The sequence below is a fragment of the Aspergillus thermomutatus genome (genome assembly GCF_002237265.1).
Source record: "Aspergillus thermomutatus strain HMR AF 39 chromosome Unknown NODE_200, whole genome shotgun sequence".
In the NCBI taxonomy this organism is placed as follows: Eukaryota; Fungi; Ascomycota; class Eurotiomycetes; order Eurotiales; family Aspergillaceae; genus Aspergillus; species Aspergillus thermomutatus.
Window position 1 is genome coordinate 38,330 of NW_020798249.1, and position 16,613 is coordinate 54,942.

A 16,613-nucleotide genomic window follows, 5' to 3' on the forward strand; every position below is an offset into this window, starting at 1 on the left:
CACGTGGGTGGGATTTCAGCGTGTCTGATGTCGTGTGCGTCATCGGTCCGGGGAGGCGGCAAAACACTCGCGCACCGACCCAAGGAATTCGGCCACGATTCTGGATCGATACCCCCATCTGTATGCGACAGATTGGGAATGTGATTGGTGTGTGGTGGAAAGGAGGACGGATTGATAAGGATGCCAAGGTTGGAACCGCTGTTCGCGTCATCGGGGGGTTTGGGTCGGTTGAGGTGGTGATTGTGATGGAGCGACTTAAATACGTCGCGATACCCCCGCAAGGGAACAGGGAGGATAATCCGATTCTGGAATCTAGGCTTTAGTTTCGAAGTTGGTTAAGTCTCTGTGTATGGACTCTCACTCACTTGAAGATACAATATACATGAAGCCACCTTAAGATAACTTCACTGGAACAAGAACCATTCAATATAAATAACATGGGTGCTCAGAAGAAGCAACCCTCTGACAACTCTCAATCTTTGTCTCAGCCTGCTCACGCTCTTCGCTATGAGGATGTCCTTCGTGAGCTGTCCGTCGATTCAGACGAGGGTCTGACATTGGCGGAAGCTAAGCGAAGACTGGAACAGTATGGTCCGAATGAGCTCGAGGGGGGAGAGGGTGTTTCAATGGTCAAGATTGTCATTAGGCAGATTGCCAATGCAATGATCCTTGTTAGTCTCTCCATTGGTCATACTGACTGATCAGGATGGGAAATACTGATGACAGACAGGTCCTTATCATCGCCATGGCGGTCAGTTTCGGCATTCAATCCTGGATCGAAGGTGGTGTCATTGGAGCTGTCATTACTTTGAACATCGTGGTAGGTGTCTATCAAGACTATGCCGCAGAGAAAACGATGGACTCCCTTCGATCGTTGAGTTCCCCCACTGGAACCGTCACGCGTGATGGCAAAACCAACACCATTCCTGCCAACGAGATTGTCCCTGGGGACATGGTCGAACTCAAAGTTGGAGACACAGTTCCTGCAGATCTTCGGTGCGTATGAGGTTACCGGATAAGTACCTTTCTGTTCGCTAACAGCTGATAGGCTCGTCGATGCTATGAATTTCGAAACCGACGAGGCCCTCCTGACTGGCGAGTCACTGCCAGTGCAAAAAGAGGTCGATACAACCTTTGACCCAGACACGGGGCCCGGCGATCGCTTGAACATCGCGTATAGTTCATCCACGGTGACGAGAGGCCGCGCTCGGGGCGTTGTCGTCGGCACCGGGATGAAAACAGAGATTGGAGCCATCGCCGCCGCTCTTCGTGCCAGCGACTCCAGGAAGCGGCCCGTCAAGCGCGGTCCCGAGGGAGAAACCAAGAAACGGTGGTATGTGCAGGCATGGACCCTGACCTGCACAGACGCCGTGGGACGATTCCTGGGAATCAATGTTGGAACACCGCTCCAGCGCAAGCTCTCCAAACTGGCTTTGGCCCTGTTCGTCATTGCCGTGATTTTCGCCATCATCGTCATGGGCGCCAATGAGTTCCGCAATGACAAGGAGGTCATAATCTACGCAGTCGCAACAGGTCTCGCGATGATTCCTGCCTGCCTGGTGGTGGTCCTGACCATCACCATGGCGGTTGGCACCAAGCAAATGGTTGAAAGACATGTCATTGTCCGGAAGCTTGATTCCCTTGAAGCCCTGGGCGCTGTGACTAACATTTGCTCAGACAAAACGGGAACCCTCACCCAGGGGCGCATGGTCGCCAAGCGGGCTTGGATTCCCTCTGTTGGCACCTTCTCGGTCGGGGCTTCTAATAATCCCTTGAACCCGGAAGAGGGCGACCTGAGCCTGCTGCCTGATCCGCCGGTCAAAGTTGGTCCTGACGCTCAGGGAGAAGCTTCCAGGCCTGATGATCTGCTCAAGGACAATCCTCTGCTGGAGCAATACTTGAACGTGGCAGCAATGGCCAACCTGGCCCATGTGCACAAGTCCGAGAACAACGAATGGCAGGCTCGTGGTGAACCGACCGATATTGCGATTCAGGTATTTGCCTCTCGCTTCAAATGGGGACGCGATCGCTGGACCAAAGGCGAGAAGCCTATCTGGCGCCAAAGAGCCGAATATCCGTTCGATTCCACCGTGAAGAAGATGTCAGTCATCTTCAAGAACAGCTACGATGATCGGGAGATGATCTTCACCAAGGGCGCGGTGGAACGGGTTCTCGAGGCTTGCAGCTCCGTCACCTGGACAGCTGGCTCCGACCCGATCGCCTTGAATGAGACCATCAAGGATGAAATCTTACAGAACATGGAAGCTCTCGCAAAGGAGGGCTTGCGGGTCCTCTGCCTCGCCTGCCGGGAGAACCACCATCCTGTCAAAGGGGAAGATGTCCCTGCTCGCGAGGAAGTGGAGAAAGATCTCATTTTCTGTGGACTCATCGGCCTGTATGACCCTCCCCGGCCTGAGACTGCAGGCGCTATTGAAGAGTGCTATCGCGCTGGGATCTCGGTCCACATGGTCACTGGTGACCACCCCGGTACTGCGCGAGCAATTGCAGCGCAGGTTGGCATCATTCCAGCGAACATGGACAGCCTTGCGAAAGATATTGCGGACGCCATGGTGATGACTGCCAGTCAGTTCGACAAAATGACAGATGAGGAAATTGATGAGTTGCCTACTCTACCCGCCGTGATTGCTCGGTGCGCTCCCAATACCAAGGTCCGGATGATTGATGCCCTTCATCGCCGGGGTCGGTTTGCGGCAATGACCGGTGACGGAGTCAATGACTCTCCATCCTTGAAGCGGGCAGATGTTGGTATTGCAATGGGGCAGGCAGGCTCTGATGTGGCCAAGGATGCATCGGAACTGGTGTTGACTGATGATAACTTTGCTTCAATTATCAATGGGATTGAGGAGGGTCGTCGTATATTCGACAACATTCAGAAATTCGTCTTGCATCTTTTGGCGGAAAATGTCGGCCTCGCCCTCACGCTTCTGATCGGTCTCTGTTTCAAAGATGACAATGGGCAGTCTGTGTTTCCTATTGCACCAGTTGAGATTCTATGGATCATCATGATCACCTCCGGTCTCCCCGATATGGGACTGGGTATGGAAATTGCCGCTCCGGATATCATGGACCGTCCTCCTCAAAGCGTAAGTACATTGATCAGGAAACTCTTTTGAGGCATAGAAAACTGACGGCAACAGAAACAAGGTATCTTCACCTGGGAAGTCATTGTCGATACCCTCGTCTACGGCGTCTGGATGGCGGCTCTGTGTCTAGCATCTTTCTCCCTCGTCCTCTTCGGCTGGGGGGATGGTAACCTGGCCTCGGGCTGCAACAGCGACTACAGCACGGAATGCGACGGTGTGTTCCGCGCCCGAGCCACCACCTTTGTGTGCATGACCTGGTTCGCTCTCTTCCTTGCCTGGGAAATGATCGATATGCGACGCAGCTTCTTCCGCATGCAGCCCGGTTCAAAGCGCTATTTCACCCAGTGGATGTTTGACGTCTGGCGCAACAAGTTTTTGTTCAGCGGCATCATGATCGGGTTCGTCACGACCTTCCCTATCCTGTACATCCCTGTGATCAATGACGTTGTTTTCAAACATGTCGGTATCTCCTGGGAGTGGGGTGTGGTGTTTGTCGAAGCGGTTCTTTTCTTCCTTGGTGTTGAGGCTTGGAAGTGGTGCAAGCGCATTTATTTCAGACGGGCCCGTCAAAAGGATAATGGCGGCGAGAAGAGGCTCAGGGACTTCAGTCGATATACCACCATGAGCAGGTCCGAAACCCAAGCGACGGGTGACGTGAAGGTGGAAAAGTCTATGGTTTGAGCTGCCTTGCAAATCAGGCCTGGACCCAACAATGAAGTAGTGGCCACTTGCCATTTCTCGTTCCATTGAGCAATGTGTATAGATCGTCAATAGATATAGTGGTTTGAGCCTTTTTTTCTTTTTTTTTTTTCTCCTTTTTCCCCCTTCTGCAGATTCATGGGAATGACCATAGCTATGTCCATAGAACTCTGAGACTACATGCCTGTCTATATAACCGCATGGCATACATGCTCCCTATACCTATGCTAAGAAGTCTATTTAAGGGGTTAGGTGGACATGTTTTTCAAAAGGGCAGTGGTGCATCCATACTCTGTAGTCTGCGTATATGTCTTTGATCACATAATATATGTCGACTATGCAATTGCAATCCTATTTACTTTTATTCGGCTGTAACTAGACTGTATGAAGTAGGTATGAGAACTTATAATCTTACCTAACCTTGACTACTGTTGATTTGAGGGCACCGATGATAATGAGAGCCATCCATACAGACTCTCAGTTCATAGGGTACAGGCCTCCACCACAACACTTCCGCAATGACAGACAGGCCAACAACAACAACAACCAGATAACAAATATAAAATTAGACAGTGCTATCTATATAGCTCCCATAGACACCATAAACTTATACATACAATATTTTATGGAAAATATTTCCACTACAGCGGAGATAGTGGTAAAACACCACACACTATGAGCATTTGACACCTAAATTTTGGGAAGCAAGACATATATCATACCAATATTCAATAATAACAGGCAAGGTGACCGAGTGGTTAAGGTGTTACGTTTAGGCCGTAATGGGAAACCGCGTGGGTTCGAATCCCACCCTTGTCATCATCTTTTTCTTTTCCTTTTTTTTTTTTTACCCCCTCCTTACCTAGGCCCATTTCCCGCAGGACAAACATCAGGTACCTTGCCTGCTCACCAAGTTGCACCATGGGCCAATGACAGAACAAATATCACGTGACTACTACGTAGTACCGTAGTCACGATCACTTTTCCAGCCGGAAAGCAGCCTGATATGCCGTTAACTGGGCCTATTGCTATGCGCACATTCAAGAAAAGCTCCAGTGGGGTAAATAAACTAAGAGCATACATACCTATATTTGCAATAGAGGCATCTATGGGGTTATTTGAGCATACCATGGTAAAGCGCAGTTGACCCAGCCTCTCAGTCAACGATCCAGTATGCCTACCACGCCCAGACAGACTGGTGGTTTCCCATTACGGCCAAGACGTAACGCCTAGAAGCAATGCACCGCCTTCAATGAATACTGTATGCTATTTCAAGCATCTAAATGCCCGAAACGAGCCACCAACAGCAACGACCAATCCCGCAAACGGGGCTAGACATGGGGTAGCAAGAGGGCCATCTGATCCCTGCTAAGCGCCGGACGACGGGGCAGTTGGGTGGTCATTTATCGAGATATCAGTGACCAACACTGTGACGCGAGTCGTGACCTGCAGATAGCGCACTTCTCCCCCTGACAGGACCGACTGTGGAATGGAGGTGTCTGCTAGATGTAACCACCGACATCCCCATACCTTTCTCAAAATATTAGCCCAAAGCTAACTGTGCAAGCCTCGCTATGGCGCTCAAGAATGTCGATGCCTGAATTATCGGTGTTGGTCTGGCTGTGGCAGTCATTGGCCTGCGATGAGCGAGGTGTGGCTGCACCATGGGCATTGCGCTACCTGATCCTCACGAAGCAGGTTCTCAAATGCGGATGCCTTGGTGCCTTTCCTCATAAGGTTAATGATCCTTGGCTCTGGATATTTTCAGACACATCGCGCGCTGTGGCACAGTCAGTGCAGTTCTAGCCAGTGGCTGTGTGGCCAGGGTCATGAAGCTGGATGGATTCCGGGTTGGACATATAAGGCCCAAGATATCTTGTGGTCGTTCTTGTCTATCAAGTTGTTACAGAGTACGCCTTCTCTGAGATCAATTGATACACCCTCGTAGCATCACATACCCATTTTACATTCTAGCAAGCACCATGTCTCACCTATCATCATACCCCCATCTATCCACCATTCTCGGAGTCTACCCCCAATGCGAGAACCACTGCTACGGGTACGCCGTATCCCAACGGCGCCGCTGCAAGCTGCCAACGAGGAGAGACAATCGAGACAGGGCTTTCTGGCTTCTCAACGAGGGTACCAGGCTCCTACAGCGCGGCTTCTCCATCGACAGTCTGCTCATTGAGCTAGCCCCGCTAGTGCTCTGCACACGCTGGCATCAAAACCAGGCAGACAACCTGGTCGGAGACTGGCGGGCCAAGCTGCGGGCGTTCGAGGAGCAGAGTGTTCTAGCTGCTGTGCTGAAATCTCTCCGGGAACACGCGAACAGTCAGGCACGGTTGGCAAGGTCAGCGGGTGAGCAGCGTGTCACTGAGAGAGTTTCAAGACCGACGCGCTCGGAGCGGTCGGCTGCCATTGAGACAGGGGAAGAGGGACGGGAAAATAGGGAGGAGGGACCTTCTCCCAGCCGAACATCTACGGAGACTTCGTCGCCAGCTGTCGTCAATCGTGCGGCGGAGGAGCCAACCGTCCCTCAGAGGGAGCGGAGAACGACCCGTAAGCCAATTGAAGGAGACTGTGGAATCTGCATGTGTCCTCTACGAGGACAAGATAGTGAGGAAGACGACGAAGGATCGAATGTCGACCGAGAAGAGGACGGAGACAACGATGATGAAAATGAAAATGATGTGTCGGGCACAGCGTCCGACAACGAGGACCGCGATGGCCCCGAAGAAGAAAACCTTGACGACCTTGTATACTGCAGGAATCAGTGCGGGACGAATTACCACAAAGCCTGCATCGACCAGTGGATTGCTACATTTGAAAACCGACGAGGTTCTCCTACCTGCCCGACCTGTCGCGCAGTGTGGTCATCCTGATTTTTCCATTGTTTTGTATGGGGAGTTGCTGCTTCTATGCAGTTCTTAGAGCCGTTCGTTGGTGTTATGTGCTATGAGTTTATGATCGCCCTCAATACTGCATTTCTTTTGTACTGCAGCTAGTTAAATCATTCATCAACATGTCATAATCTAGCAACCTTCTTCTCCGTCGTCTGGCTCAACCAAACCTTGAACGTATCAACCAACCCATCAATTTCCTCCGTCGTATTGCCAGCATGGAGGCAGACCCTCACCCGCTCCCTACCGGCAGGAACAGTAGGCGCCATGATGGCCCGGACCACAAACCCCTTTTGCTGACACGCCGCGGCCAACTGGCGCGGGAAGCGGCTACGCACGGAGAAGATGGGGGACGTCGGAAAATGATCCACTTCGAAGGCTGCGGGGTCCCAGGAGTCCACCTCTGCGAGGCGGTCCCGGAAGTACGCGACCAGCTGCTGGAGTTTGCTCTGATGCTGCACCGTCTCGCCCTCCGAAAGGAGCTCGTAGGCAGCGCGTATGGAAGCCAGGAAGGGGAATCCCATGGCGGTAGTGTAGATCAAGCTCCGAGCGTAGTTGATCAGGTAGTCTCTTGTGTCGGGGCAACAGAGCACAATGGCTACCCAGGCGAGTGTGAGTTTCCTTGTCCCTTGATTAGAATGGAGAAATTGACTCACCACCGTGACTTGCCAGCGCTTTGCCGAATGTATGCACCCTGATGAACATGCGCTTCTCCACGCCTAGCCCCTGGACAACGCCCGCACCACGGGGCCCAAACACCCCCGTAGCGTGCGCCTCGTCGACGATGAAATAGCCATTGCCTCGGGGCAGGAGCCGATCGACGACTCGGATAAAGTCCTGGATCGGTGCAATGTCGCCATCCATGCTGTAGATGGACTCGATGGCGATAAAGACGTTCCGCGAGCCATTCTGGACCAGAGGATCGTCCGCGATATGCGATTCGAGGACTTCTTCCAGGCTGCGGGGTGAGCTGTGCGAGAACATCACCCGTTTGCCTGCTCTCGATAACCGCATGCCCTCGCGCGCGCTCGCATGGATGAGTTCATCGTACACGATCAAGTCACCCGGCTGGGGGATGCAGGAGAAGACACCGACGTTGGCGTCGAAGCCGGAATTGAACAGGAGTCCACTGGGAGCGCCGTGGAACTCTGCAATGAAATTTTCGAGTTCCTCTGCATATGTTGAGTTGCCGTCCAACAGACGCGACCCTCCGCTGGCGAACGGGTACAGCGGGGGAGCTTGGTGGAGGAGCTCTAGAAAGCGTTCTCGAAAAACTGGAGATGACGAGAGCGACAGGAAATCATTCGAGGAGAAATCTACTGATGATTGAGGTAACACGGTCAACCGTCGGCGAGAGGACTTGGCTTCTCTGCGAAGGAGGGCTTGACGCATTGAATCCCGGAGGGACTTGGGAGGGGAACTAGCCATTAGAAACTGGCTATGGTGGAAGCTCAGACTCAACAGTGAACAGACTATCGAAAAATGCAAGGGACAAGCTGATCTGGGGTAGATAGACTAAGTGAAATAAGGACATAACCATCCAGCACCAGCACACCGGTACGTGGAGCCCGGCGATCAAGAGCATCGTTGTGGTGGACCGGCTATCGGTACTTTCAGGGTTCATACCTTGTGTGACACATTTTGACAATAATAATAATAATAATAATCATAATAATACAGATGTGGTCATTGCTTCCGGAAAATAAGCAGCAAAAGCACTAATTGGCCAAACTGTGCACTGCCAGGAACCATGATCCATCTGTTTCCTGCTGTTGGGGATCAACTGTTTGGCATTGGTGCCTTAGTGGGCTGGCAGGTAACCTGATTAGCCTTAGCGCCTGATGGATGCCTCGGCCAAACCAGTAAATTAGTAATACGTACTCCGTAGGTAGTAATGGTCCACGGTCCAACAGCCAAGTATTATGGATCCATGGAAGAAGATGATTCACCGAGATAAGATTGTCATTGCGCTGCTTATAGTCGGCAATGCGGCAATGCGGCTATGCGGCTAACCATCGATATATCATCACATCTCTAACTTGAATAGTGAGATACTCGCCGTCCAGGTCATAACAACAGGCTAATTGATCTGATGCCTCCGGTTCGAGCGGCCTTGTGGCGCACTCTGCGTGCCCACCAAGTCTACGGCGCCAACACCGATGTAGGCAAGACCATCGTGTCCACCATTCTATGCAATGCAGTACAACGTCGCAAGGCCGAAAAGGCTGCGTTCTTGAAGCCCGTCTCTACAGGGCCATTGGATGAGGCAGATGATAGGTTTGTTCTTGCTGAATCCCTGTTCAAGCAGACGTCTAATCCATGACAGGCATATCCAACGTCATGCGGCCGGCACTTTGACCAAATGTCTGTATCAATTCGATGAGCCGGTGAGCCCGCATATCGCTGCTCAACAGAAAAACTTCGTGGTATGTTCTGTCGAGCAATTGCTGCTCCGCGGAAAAAGCTAATAAGATAGATCCCTCGGGACGACGATATCCTCGGTTCCGTCCACAGGACACTCTCCGACTGGGCTCGCACCGGAATCAGCTTCGCTCTCGTAGAGACCGCCGGTGGCGTCCATTCGCCTGGACCGAATGGTAACTCGCAGGCGGATCTTTACCGGCCCCTTCGTTTGCCGGTGGTTCTCGTCGCAGATTCGCGACTTGGGGGAATCTCGTCTTCCATCTCGGCCTACGAATCACTACTGCTTCGCGGCTACGATGTCAATTCTGTGCTCCTGTTCCGCGACGATTACTACAAGAACCATGAATACCTGGGCGACTACTTCCGCAATAAGAGCATTCCCCTTGTACCATTGCCACAGCCTCCCAAGCGTCCACAGTCGCAGGATGCAGCGTCCCAGGCGCAGGACGAGGAGGCCATGACAGGCTACTATCAGCAAGTCGCGCAGGAAACAGACGTTCAAGGTCTGTTGGATGAGCTAGCGGCGAGGAACGCCGAGAGAATCGATCGTCTAGAGTCCATGGCTAGTCGGGCCCATGATACGATATGGTACCCTTTTACGCAGCACCATGGCATGACTGCCAAGGATATCACTGTGATCGACTCTGCACACGACGACTACTTTCAAACATTTGGGTCGAGCGGCAATGCAGACCAGGGTAGTTTGCAGCCAACCTTTGACGGCTCAGCGTCGTGGTGGACTCAAGGTCTTGGGCATGGCAACCCAGAGCTTGCCTTGTCGGCTGCGTACGCAGCTGGACGATATGGACATGTCATGTTTGCTGGAAACGTTCACGAGCCAGCGCTATCACTCGCAGAGCTCCTGAAAGAGAGTCTCGGAAACCCTCGGCTTCAGAAGGTCTTCTACACTGACAATGGAAGCACAGGGATGGAAGTGGCTGTGAAGATGGGTCTTCGTGCGGCCTGCCATCGCTACGGGTGGGATGCCAGCAAGGAACAGATCAGTATCCTAGGTCTCAAGGGGAGCTACCATGGCGACACGATCGGGGTCATGGATTGCTCGGAGCCGTCGACTTATAATCAGAAGGTCGAGTGGTACCGCGGTCGCGGGTACTGGTTCGACTTTCCCCTGGTGAAACTGTCTCAAGGGACCTGGAAGGTTGAGATTCCCAAGGTTCTCAAAGACTATTTGGGCGAGGATCTCGAGTTTTCATCGTTGAACTCTGTATTTGACCTGGACGCCCGTATGGAATCAGATGTGGGAGAACGCTACAGAGATTTCATACGCACTACGATCGAAGACCTGGTCCACAGGCAAGGAATGAAGTTTGGTTCTCTCATAATGGAGCCTATTATTCTCGGAGCCGGTGGCATGCTCTTTTGGTAAGTTTGCAAATTAATAATAAAGGCAGTCGCTCACATGATTCGTTAGTGATCCCCTATTCCAACGATGCCTCGCAGACGTTGTCCGCAGTCACCCGGAGCTCTTCACAGCCAACGCTACAAATACAAACAGGCCAGGACCGGAGACATCCTGGTCAGGTCTTCCGATCATCTTCGACGAGGTCTTTACCGGACTCTACCGTCTCGGACGCAAGACTGCTGCCTCCTTCCTGAACGTCCATCCCGATATCGCTGTGAACGCGAAACTCCTGACAGGCGGGCTTCTACCTCTCTGCACCACGCTTGCGAGCGAGGAGATTTTCCAAGCATTCTCCAGTCCCGAAAAGAGCGACGCCTTGCTGCACGGACACAGTTATACCGCGCACGCCGTGGGCTGCACGGTCGCGGTGGATTCCCTGCGCGCCATGATGAAGCTCGAAAGCAGTGGGTCATGGAATGTGTACCGCGATGACTGGAAAGCACACCCGCGATCCACGGCAGGAACCGTCGATGTGTCTGACTCTGGGGAAGAGAATTTCCCGGAGGTCTGGTCTGTGTGGTCCCGCGATCTGCTGCGTGACCTGTCATACGCGGACTCGGTCGAGAGCGTTTTCGCTATTGGCACCGTGCTCAGTATCTCACTGCGAGACGCCCAAGGCGGAGGTAAGTTTAGTCCTCAGCATGAAGATTATGACCGATTCTAGCCGGCTAACATGTGACGTCGTCTCCACTGCTTGTAGGCTATACCTCCACCGCAGCCAAGGGGTTGCAGGAAAGATTGTGTGCGGGCGGGCCAAAGTTTAACGTCCATTCGAGAGTGCTGGGAAATGTGCTCTATCTCATGTCGAGCGTCACGTCGAAACCCGAGACCTTGCGAGGATTGGAAGGGTTGCTCCGGTCGGCGTTGCTCTAATGGATTGTAAGGTGCAAAATATTAGGAGTTATCAATTCCACCATACTTTGTACATAAGGTACATGGTTCTGAGTGCGATCCTCGGAAAACACTGGTCCGAATTCGCCAGACCATGGATTCTAGAATCGAGCTAGACGAGACGGATCTAATTCTTTCTTTCAAAATCAAACCAGAACTGAGATGTGGATAATCTGCAATCTGCATATTCTCTTGTATGCGCCAAGTTCTGATCCCTCACCGACGGCCCGAACAGAGAGTTGAAAAGGTCAATTACCAATCAGAATCTTCAGTGTGTTATTATGAAATCGATTTGCATCAGTCCAAAGATAACTACTATTGAAGCGCAAGTTCCATTTGACCGATCAGTCGATTCGATTGGTCCATCAAGAAATCCAGCCAGGGACAGCGGAGTCTTCTCCCACCAGAATCAGTAGGATAGAGGGGCAACTGGAGGATCTACATTCATCAGACTACTAACTTAGCTGACAGAGTCAAAGTGTTGACTTCGGAGTTGTCGGTGTCTTGTTTCTGCATTTTATTGCGATGATAATATTATAATATGAAGGCATTAATTGATAGCAAGACTTGTGGAGCCGGACATGATCAGTTCCTGAACTCAACCGCTGGATGGATGCTGTTGGGGTCAACAATAATAAGTAGCAATCTTTGACTCCTACCTTACTCTGTAGAACTGGGATTACTCTGCAAAGTGCTGATTCCAATTAGCGGCAACCTTATTGGATCTCTTTTTCTCTCCAACCCCTCCCCACATCTTATTATCATCTTCTTATTATTATTGCATATTGCTGAATCACTAAGAAGACAAAGTGTGCTGCCCCTCTTCTCCCGCAATCGCCCTCTGTCTGTCCACAGTCCACAACTCCCGAGGTCCAATACAGATGCGAAGAGCCTTGAGTCTAATCGTTTAGTCTCTGTATTGACGATTATTATCGCTCTCCCTCGTGTCATTTACTTTCCCCTCCACCATCACATACATCACACTCTACCATCATGTCACTTTCTCTGTCGCGGTCCCTGCCCAGGGCCCTTCTGAGGAGGTCCTATGGCACTGTCCAAGCTCCTCCTAGTGCAGCGTCACTAATAGCCAACCGTATCCCTCCTGCGCTCCAAGAAGCAACCGCGGCCACGGCCCCGCGCACCAACTGGTCTCGGGAAGAGGTCCAACAGATCTATGAGACTCCTCTGAACCAATTGACTTACGCTGCGGTAGGTCAATCTCATCTCATTTACGTTCTTTCAATGGCATACTGACCGAGCAGGCCGCCGTCCACCGCCGCTTCCATGACCCGGCCGCCATCCAGATGTGTACCCTGATGAACATCAAGACTGGCGGCTGCAGCGAAGACTGCTCCTACTGCGCACAATCCTCCCGGTACAGCACCGGCCTCAAAGCCACCAAGATGAGCCCCGTCGACGAGGTCCTCAAGGCCGCCCGCATCGCCAAGGACAACGGCAGCACCCGGTTCTGCATGGGCGCCGCCTGGCGCGACATGCGCGGCCGCAAGACAAGCCTCAAAAACATCAAGGAGATGGTCTCGGGCGTGCGCGCCATGGGCATGGAAGTCTGCGTGACGCTCGGCATGATCGACGAGAACCAGGCCAAGGAGCTCAAGGACGCCGGCCTGACCGCCTACAACCACAACCTCGACACCTCGCGCGAGTTCTACCCGTCCATCATCACCACCCGCTCCTACGACGAGCGCCTGCAGACCCTCTCGCACGTCCGCGACGCCGGCATCAACGTCTGCTCCGGCGGCATCCTCGGGCTCGGCGAGGCCGACTCCGACCGTATCGGCCTCATCCACACCGTCGCTAACCTCCCCTCCCACCCGGAATCGTTCCCCGTCAACGCCCTCGTTCCGATCAAGGGCACCCCGCTCGGCGACCGCAAGATGATCCCCTTCGACAAGCTGCTGCGCACCATTGCGACCGCTCGTATCGTCCTGCCTGCTACCATCGTCCGTCTCGCGGCGGGCCGGATCTCGCTGTCGGAGGAACAGCAGGTCGCCTGCTTCATGGCCGGCGCCAACGCCGTCTTCACCGGCGAGAAGATGTTGACGACGGATTGCAACGGCTGGGACGAGGACCGGGAGATGTTTGAGCGCTGGGGTTTCTATCCCATGCGTAGCTTTGAGAAGGAGGGCTCCACGCAACCACAGCCTGCCGTCGAGGCGGCCCCCGTTGCCCATGATAGTGCATCTGCTGCGCCGGCCGCAGCTAGCTCGTAGACCCCTCATAGTCTATCCGAATGATATCAAGCCAGCATGTCTTTATTTGTACCTTTAGCCACCTAGATGCAAAATAGTAACGATCCTTGTCGGACAGGCATTCTACTATCCCATGATGGCCTTGTCTACGCCTCCTGACCTGACTTCAAAACAACTTGCGGTAAAATCATGTCCATGCTACGGCACCTTTCAGTCCAAACATACCTAACAAACAACATCAAAAGAATTGAAGGCAGCAATGTCGAATTACCGATTAAAAGCCAGTCAGCCATTGCTACTTAGCATATATTCCAACCTGGAAAGCACTAATCCGTTCTTCCTCTGCCCTTGTTCGTCGAATAACCCATACCATCCCCAGATTTTCTTCCGACTCTGCTTGTGCCACCTAAAGTTGACTCTCAATTCCAATTGTCTAGTGGGCACCATCTTGGAAAGAAGACCACCAAAGGATAGGTGGTAGGGTTATGCCAACAACCATCCTCCTACTGCGAAAGAGCATACAAATGCCCTTTGAGAGTCTGATTGATAACTCTTGCTGATATAGGCTTCGATTGAAGCTGAAGCACGCAAATCTTCTTGTAGCAACATTTTGTAGGATATATTTAAAAGAGACTTGATTTTGATGATGATGACAATGGTGTTGGGTAAGTCAGTGGAAGAGAGAAGTTGAAGGAGAGGATATGAAGATGAGATATTATAAGCACTATACTACATTCACAGCCATATAAATGGCCATAGTGACATGCTTAGATGCATTAACTAAGACATCAATAGAGATATACTACATTCACAGCCATATAGATGACACAGTGAATAGATACTTAGATGTATTCACTTCATGCTGTTAGGAGAGGAGTCTGCTTGATGAATGCCTTCCAGCTCTCCTAGATCACCCTGCATTGCTTCTTCCTCTTGCGTACTCTCTTGTTGGCTGCCAGGCTTTAATATATCAGGACTTCAAATACTTTGCCTGCTACTTTTGAACATGCACTGCACTACTATTTCTACTACGCTAGAAATGGTTGTCTAGACACCTTTTAGTCGAGTTGTTTAGTATTGTTGACAGCTACTACTGACAAACTCGACTCTATGCTGTATCAAGACATATCTTCAAAAAGAAGACATGAACCAATTGTGCTCTTCATCGCTCCAGCTTCAATGGTCCAGAGAATCTCTGGTTCGCCCATGGAGCTTACAGAGAGAACCATCAGCGTCTTCCAGGCAAAAGTGAGTAACAGCATGTCCAATCTGTCAATTACCACTACTAACTCTTTGCCATTTAAGTTGAACAATTGCTCAACCATAGACCTGGATGGGCGTGTCGAGATCCAGAGTATAAGTCTGGCACCAAAGACAGCCATCGATTCAAGTGCACGGAATGCACTTCTGCTCAAAGAAAATGAGCTCAAAAGTGCATACAAACAGCCCCTGGAACGCTACCTCCTGAAATCGACGAGTATTATCCTCAGGCTGGCCTCGTAAGTACTACCTTGCCATATCTGGGGTTTTACCCTATAACGATAGTTCTGACAGAGTTAAAAAGGCGTTTCCTAGATGATTGGCTCGAACAGAAGCATCTTCTGGCTATTTGGCCACAAAGACTTGGTTGAACTTGTCGACGATCCGGCATGTCTTTTAGAAGATGAGATTGTCCCGTTCCTTGCGTCGTTGATCCTGGGGCTTCCTGATGAATTACTATCGTGAAGAGAAGAAGATTCCATTACACCCTGGAATCATACGAGAGCTTACGTTTTTCTCGATCATTCCTGTTGCGCCAGCCTTTCACATCCCAGACGGAATTACCTCGGGAGTAGAACCTACATGGCATTGCAGACCTCTACCGTTCAGCCGTCCTCAGACCTTACTGGAGAGAGTCCTATGATTGAAAGTGAAAGCCAAAAGCATGGACAAGACATGCTAAGATGTTCCTCTATCGAATTTACAGGGTAAAGCAGAGCTTCAATTGTTTGGCATACCCCCGACCATTAACCGCTGTCTAGGTATGGACAGTGGTGTAACTTGGACGCCAACCATCCGAGCTCGAGGGGCGAGGGGCACGCTGTTTGGCCGTTGTGGGGAGACGTATCCCCTCCGCAAACTTCTGATGTTTGTACCATCCCGTGCTATCCCCCGAAACATTTAACTTACAAATGGCAGGGATGAAACCAAAGAAGGCGGAGCGGGTGTATGGGTTGGCTTTATGCAACCGCTACATACACATCGCCCCCGCCTACGATGATCGACTGTCTCGGAGGATCTGGGGAGCCTGCGGGACCCCTGTGACAATTGTCAAGTCCTCATCCGCATCAACAAGGGCAAATTCCTCAACTTTGGCCGATTGACCGGAAGCGAGGGGCCTCGGTAGAGGAGTGGGCCGACTACCTCCAATTTCTGATGAAACACCTTTTGACACAGCAGAGATTGTTGAAAACATCCAGGTAATCAGCATACTAGAGCAGAAATTGGCAAACAGCCAACAATTAGCGATGTGACGGGCTCTCTGAAAACACCCCGTGGTGCTCGAGGATCAATTGCCGCTTGGGATCGTTGAGGTCCCTCATAACCACCAATGTCTGCCAGGTAAGTGAGAACGCACGCGCTCAAAAGCGAGACCAGGATTCTCGGAAGAAGCGGAGATTTTCAGCTTTTCTTCGGCTCTGCTGGGGAAAAGTGAGGATTTCCTTGGTTTCTCCGAGGTTGATTCTCTCAGAATCGACGCAGTCAAAGCTCCCAGTCGCAATGAGAATTAAGCACTAATTCCTCGGTTTTTCCTAGTACTACACAAGGCTGCGGGTATGCCTGAGGGACATCATTCACCAGAGAGGTGATCCAAGGTTCTTTTCAATGTACCGAACCGCTGATAACGGTCGGCTCGGCTTTAATGGAGCAGTTGCTGCCGCGAAGAAGACCACCACACCCGCTCCCCGCACCTCCTCCC

At 51.7% G+C, this 16,613-nt stretch overlaps 6 protein-coding genes across 6 annotated transcripts; 5 read left to right on the top strand and 1 right to left on the bottom strand.

Annotated features, from left to right (window-relative positions):
- Positions 1-437: 437 nt before the first annotated feature.
- CDV56_104882 (cation-translocating P-type ATPase) lies at positions 438-3,785 on the top strand (the record flags this gene model as incomplete). The annotated part of the gene is made up of 4 exons (XM_026758501.1): positions 438-671; positions 731-996; positions 1,049-3,104; positions 3,159-3,785. 4 exons carry the CDS (start codon positions 438-440, stop codon positions 3,783-3,785), a joined length of 3,183 nt encoding a protein of 1,060 aa, XP_026611888.1.
- A 2,000-nt stretch (positions 3,786-5,785) lies between these two features.
- Positions 5,786-6,688, top strand: CDV56_105297 (uncharacterized protein; the record flags this gene model as incomplete). The annotated part of the gene is made up of 1 exon (XM_026758916.1): positions 5,786-6,688. One exon carries the CDS (start codon positions 5,786-5,788, stop codon positions 6,686-6,688), a length of 903 nt encoding a protein of 300 aa, XP_026611889.1.
- A 143-nt stretch (positions 6,689-6,831) lies between these two features.
- On the bottom strand, positions 6,832-8,098 carry CDV56_105392 (aminotransferase class I/II-fold pyridoxal phosphate-dependent enzyme; the record flags this gene model as incomplete). The annotated part of the gene is made up of 2 exons (XM_026759011.1): positions 6,832-7,304; positions 7,363-8,098. 2 exons carry the CDS (start codon positions 8,096-8,098, stop codon positions 6,832-6,834), a joined length of 1,209 nt encoding a protein of 402 aa, XP_026611890.1.
- Positions 8,099-8,798: 700 nt separating this feature from the next.
- bioDA (adenosylmethionine-8-amino-7-oxononanoate aminotransferase) lies at positions 8,799-11,426 on the top strand (the record flags this gene model as incomplete). Its single annotated transcript, XM_026759153.1, has 5 exons — positions 8,799-8,983; positions 9,033-9,132; positions 9,183-10,513; positions 10,563-11,176; positions 11,254-11,426. 5 exons carry the CDS (start codon positions 8,799-8,801, stop codon positions 11,424-11,426), a joined length of 2,403 nt encoding a protein of 800 aa, XP_026611891.1.
- A 1,011-nt stretch (positions 11,427-12,437) lies between these two features.
- Positions 12,438-13,675, top strand: BIO2 (biotin synthase; the record flags this gene model as incomplete). Its single annotated transcript, XM_026759426.1, has 2 exons — positions 12,438-12,653; positions 12,707-13,675. 2 exons carry the CDS (start codon positions 12,438-12,440, stop codon positions 13,673-13,675), a joined length of 1,185 nt encoding a protein of 394 aa, XP_026611892.1.
- A 1,158-nt stretch (positions 13,676-14,833) lies between these two features.
- On the top strand, positions 14,834-15,379 carry CDV56_105973 (uncharacterized protein; the record flags this gene model as incomplete). The annotated part of the gene is made up of 3 exons (XM_026759592.1): positions 14,834-14,902; positions 14,960-15,153; positions 15,247-15,379. The coding sequence occupies 3 exons, from the start codon at positions 14,834-14,836 to the stop codon at positions 15,377-15,379; spliced, it is 396 nt and encodes a 131-aa protein (XP_026611893.1).
- Between the last annotated feature and the right edge of the window lie 1,234 nt (positions 15,380-16,613).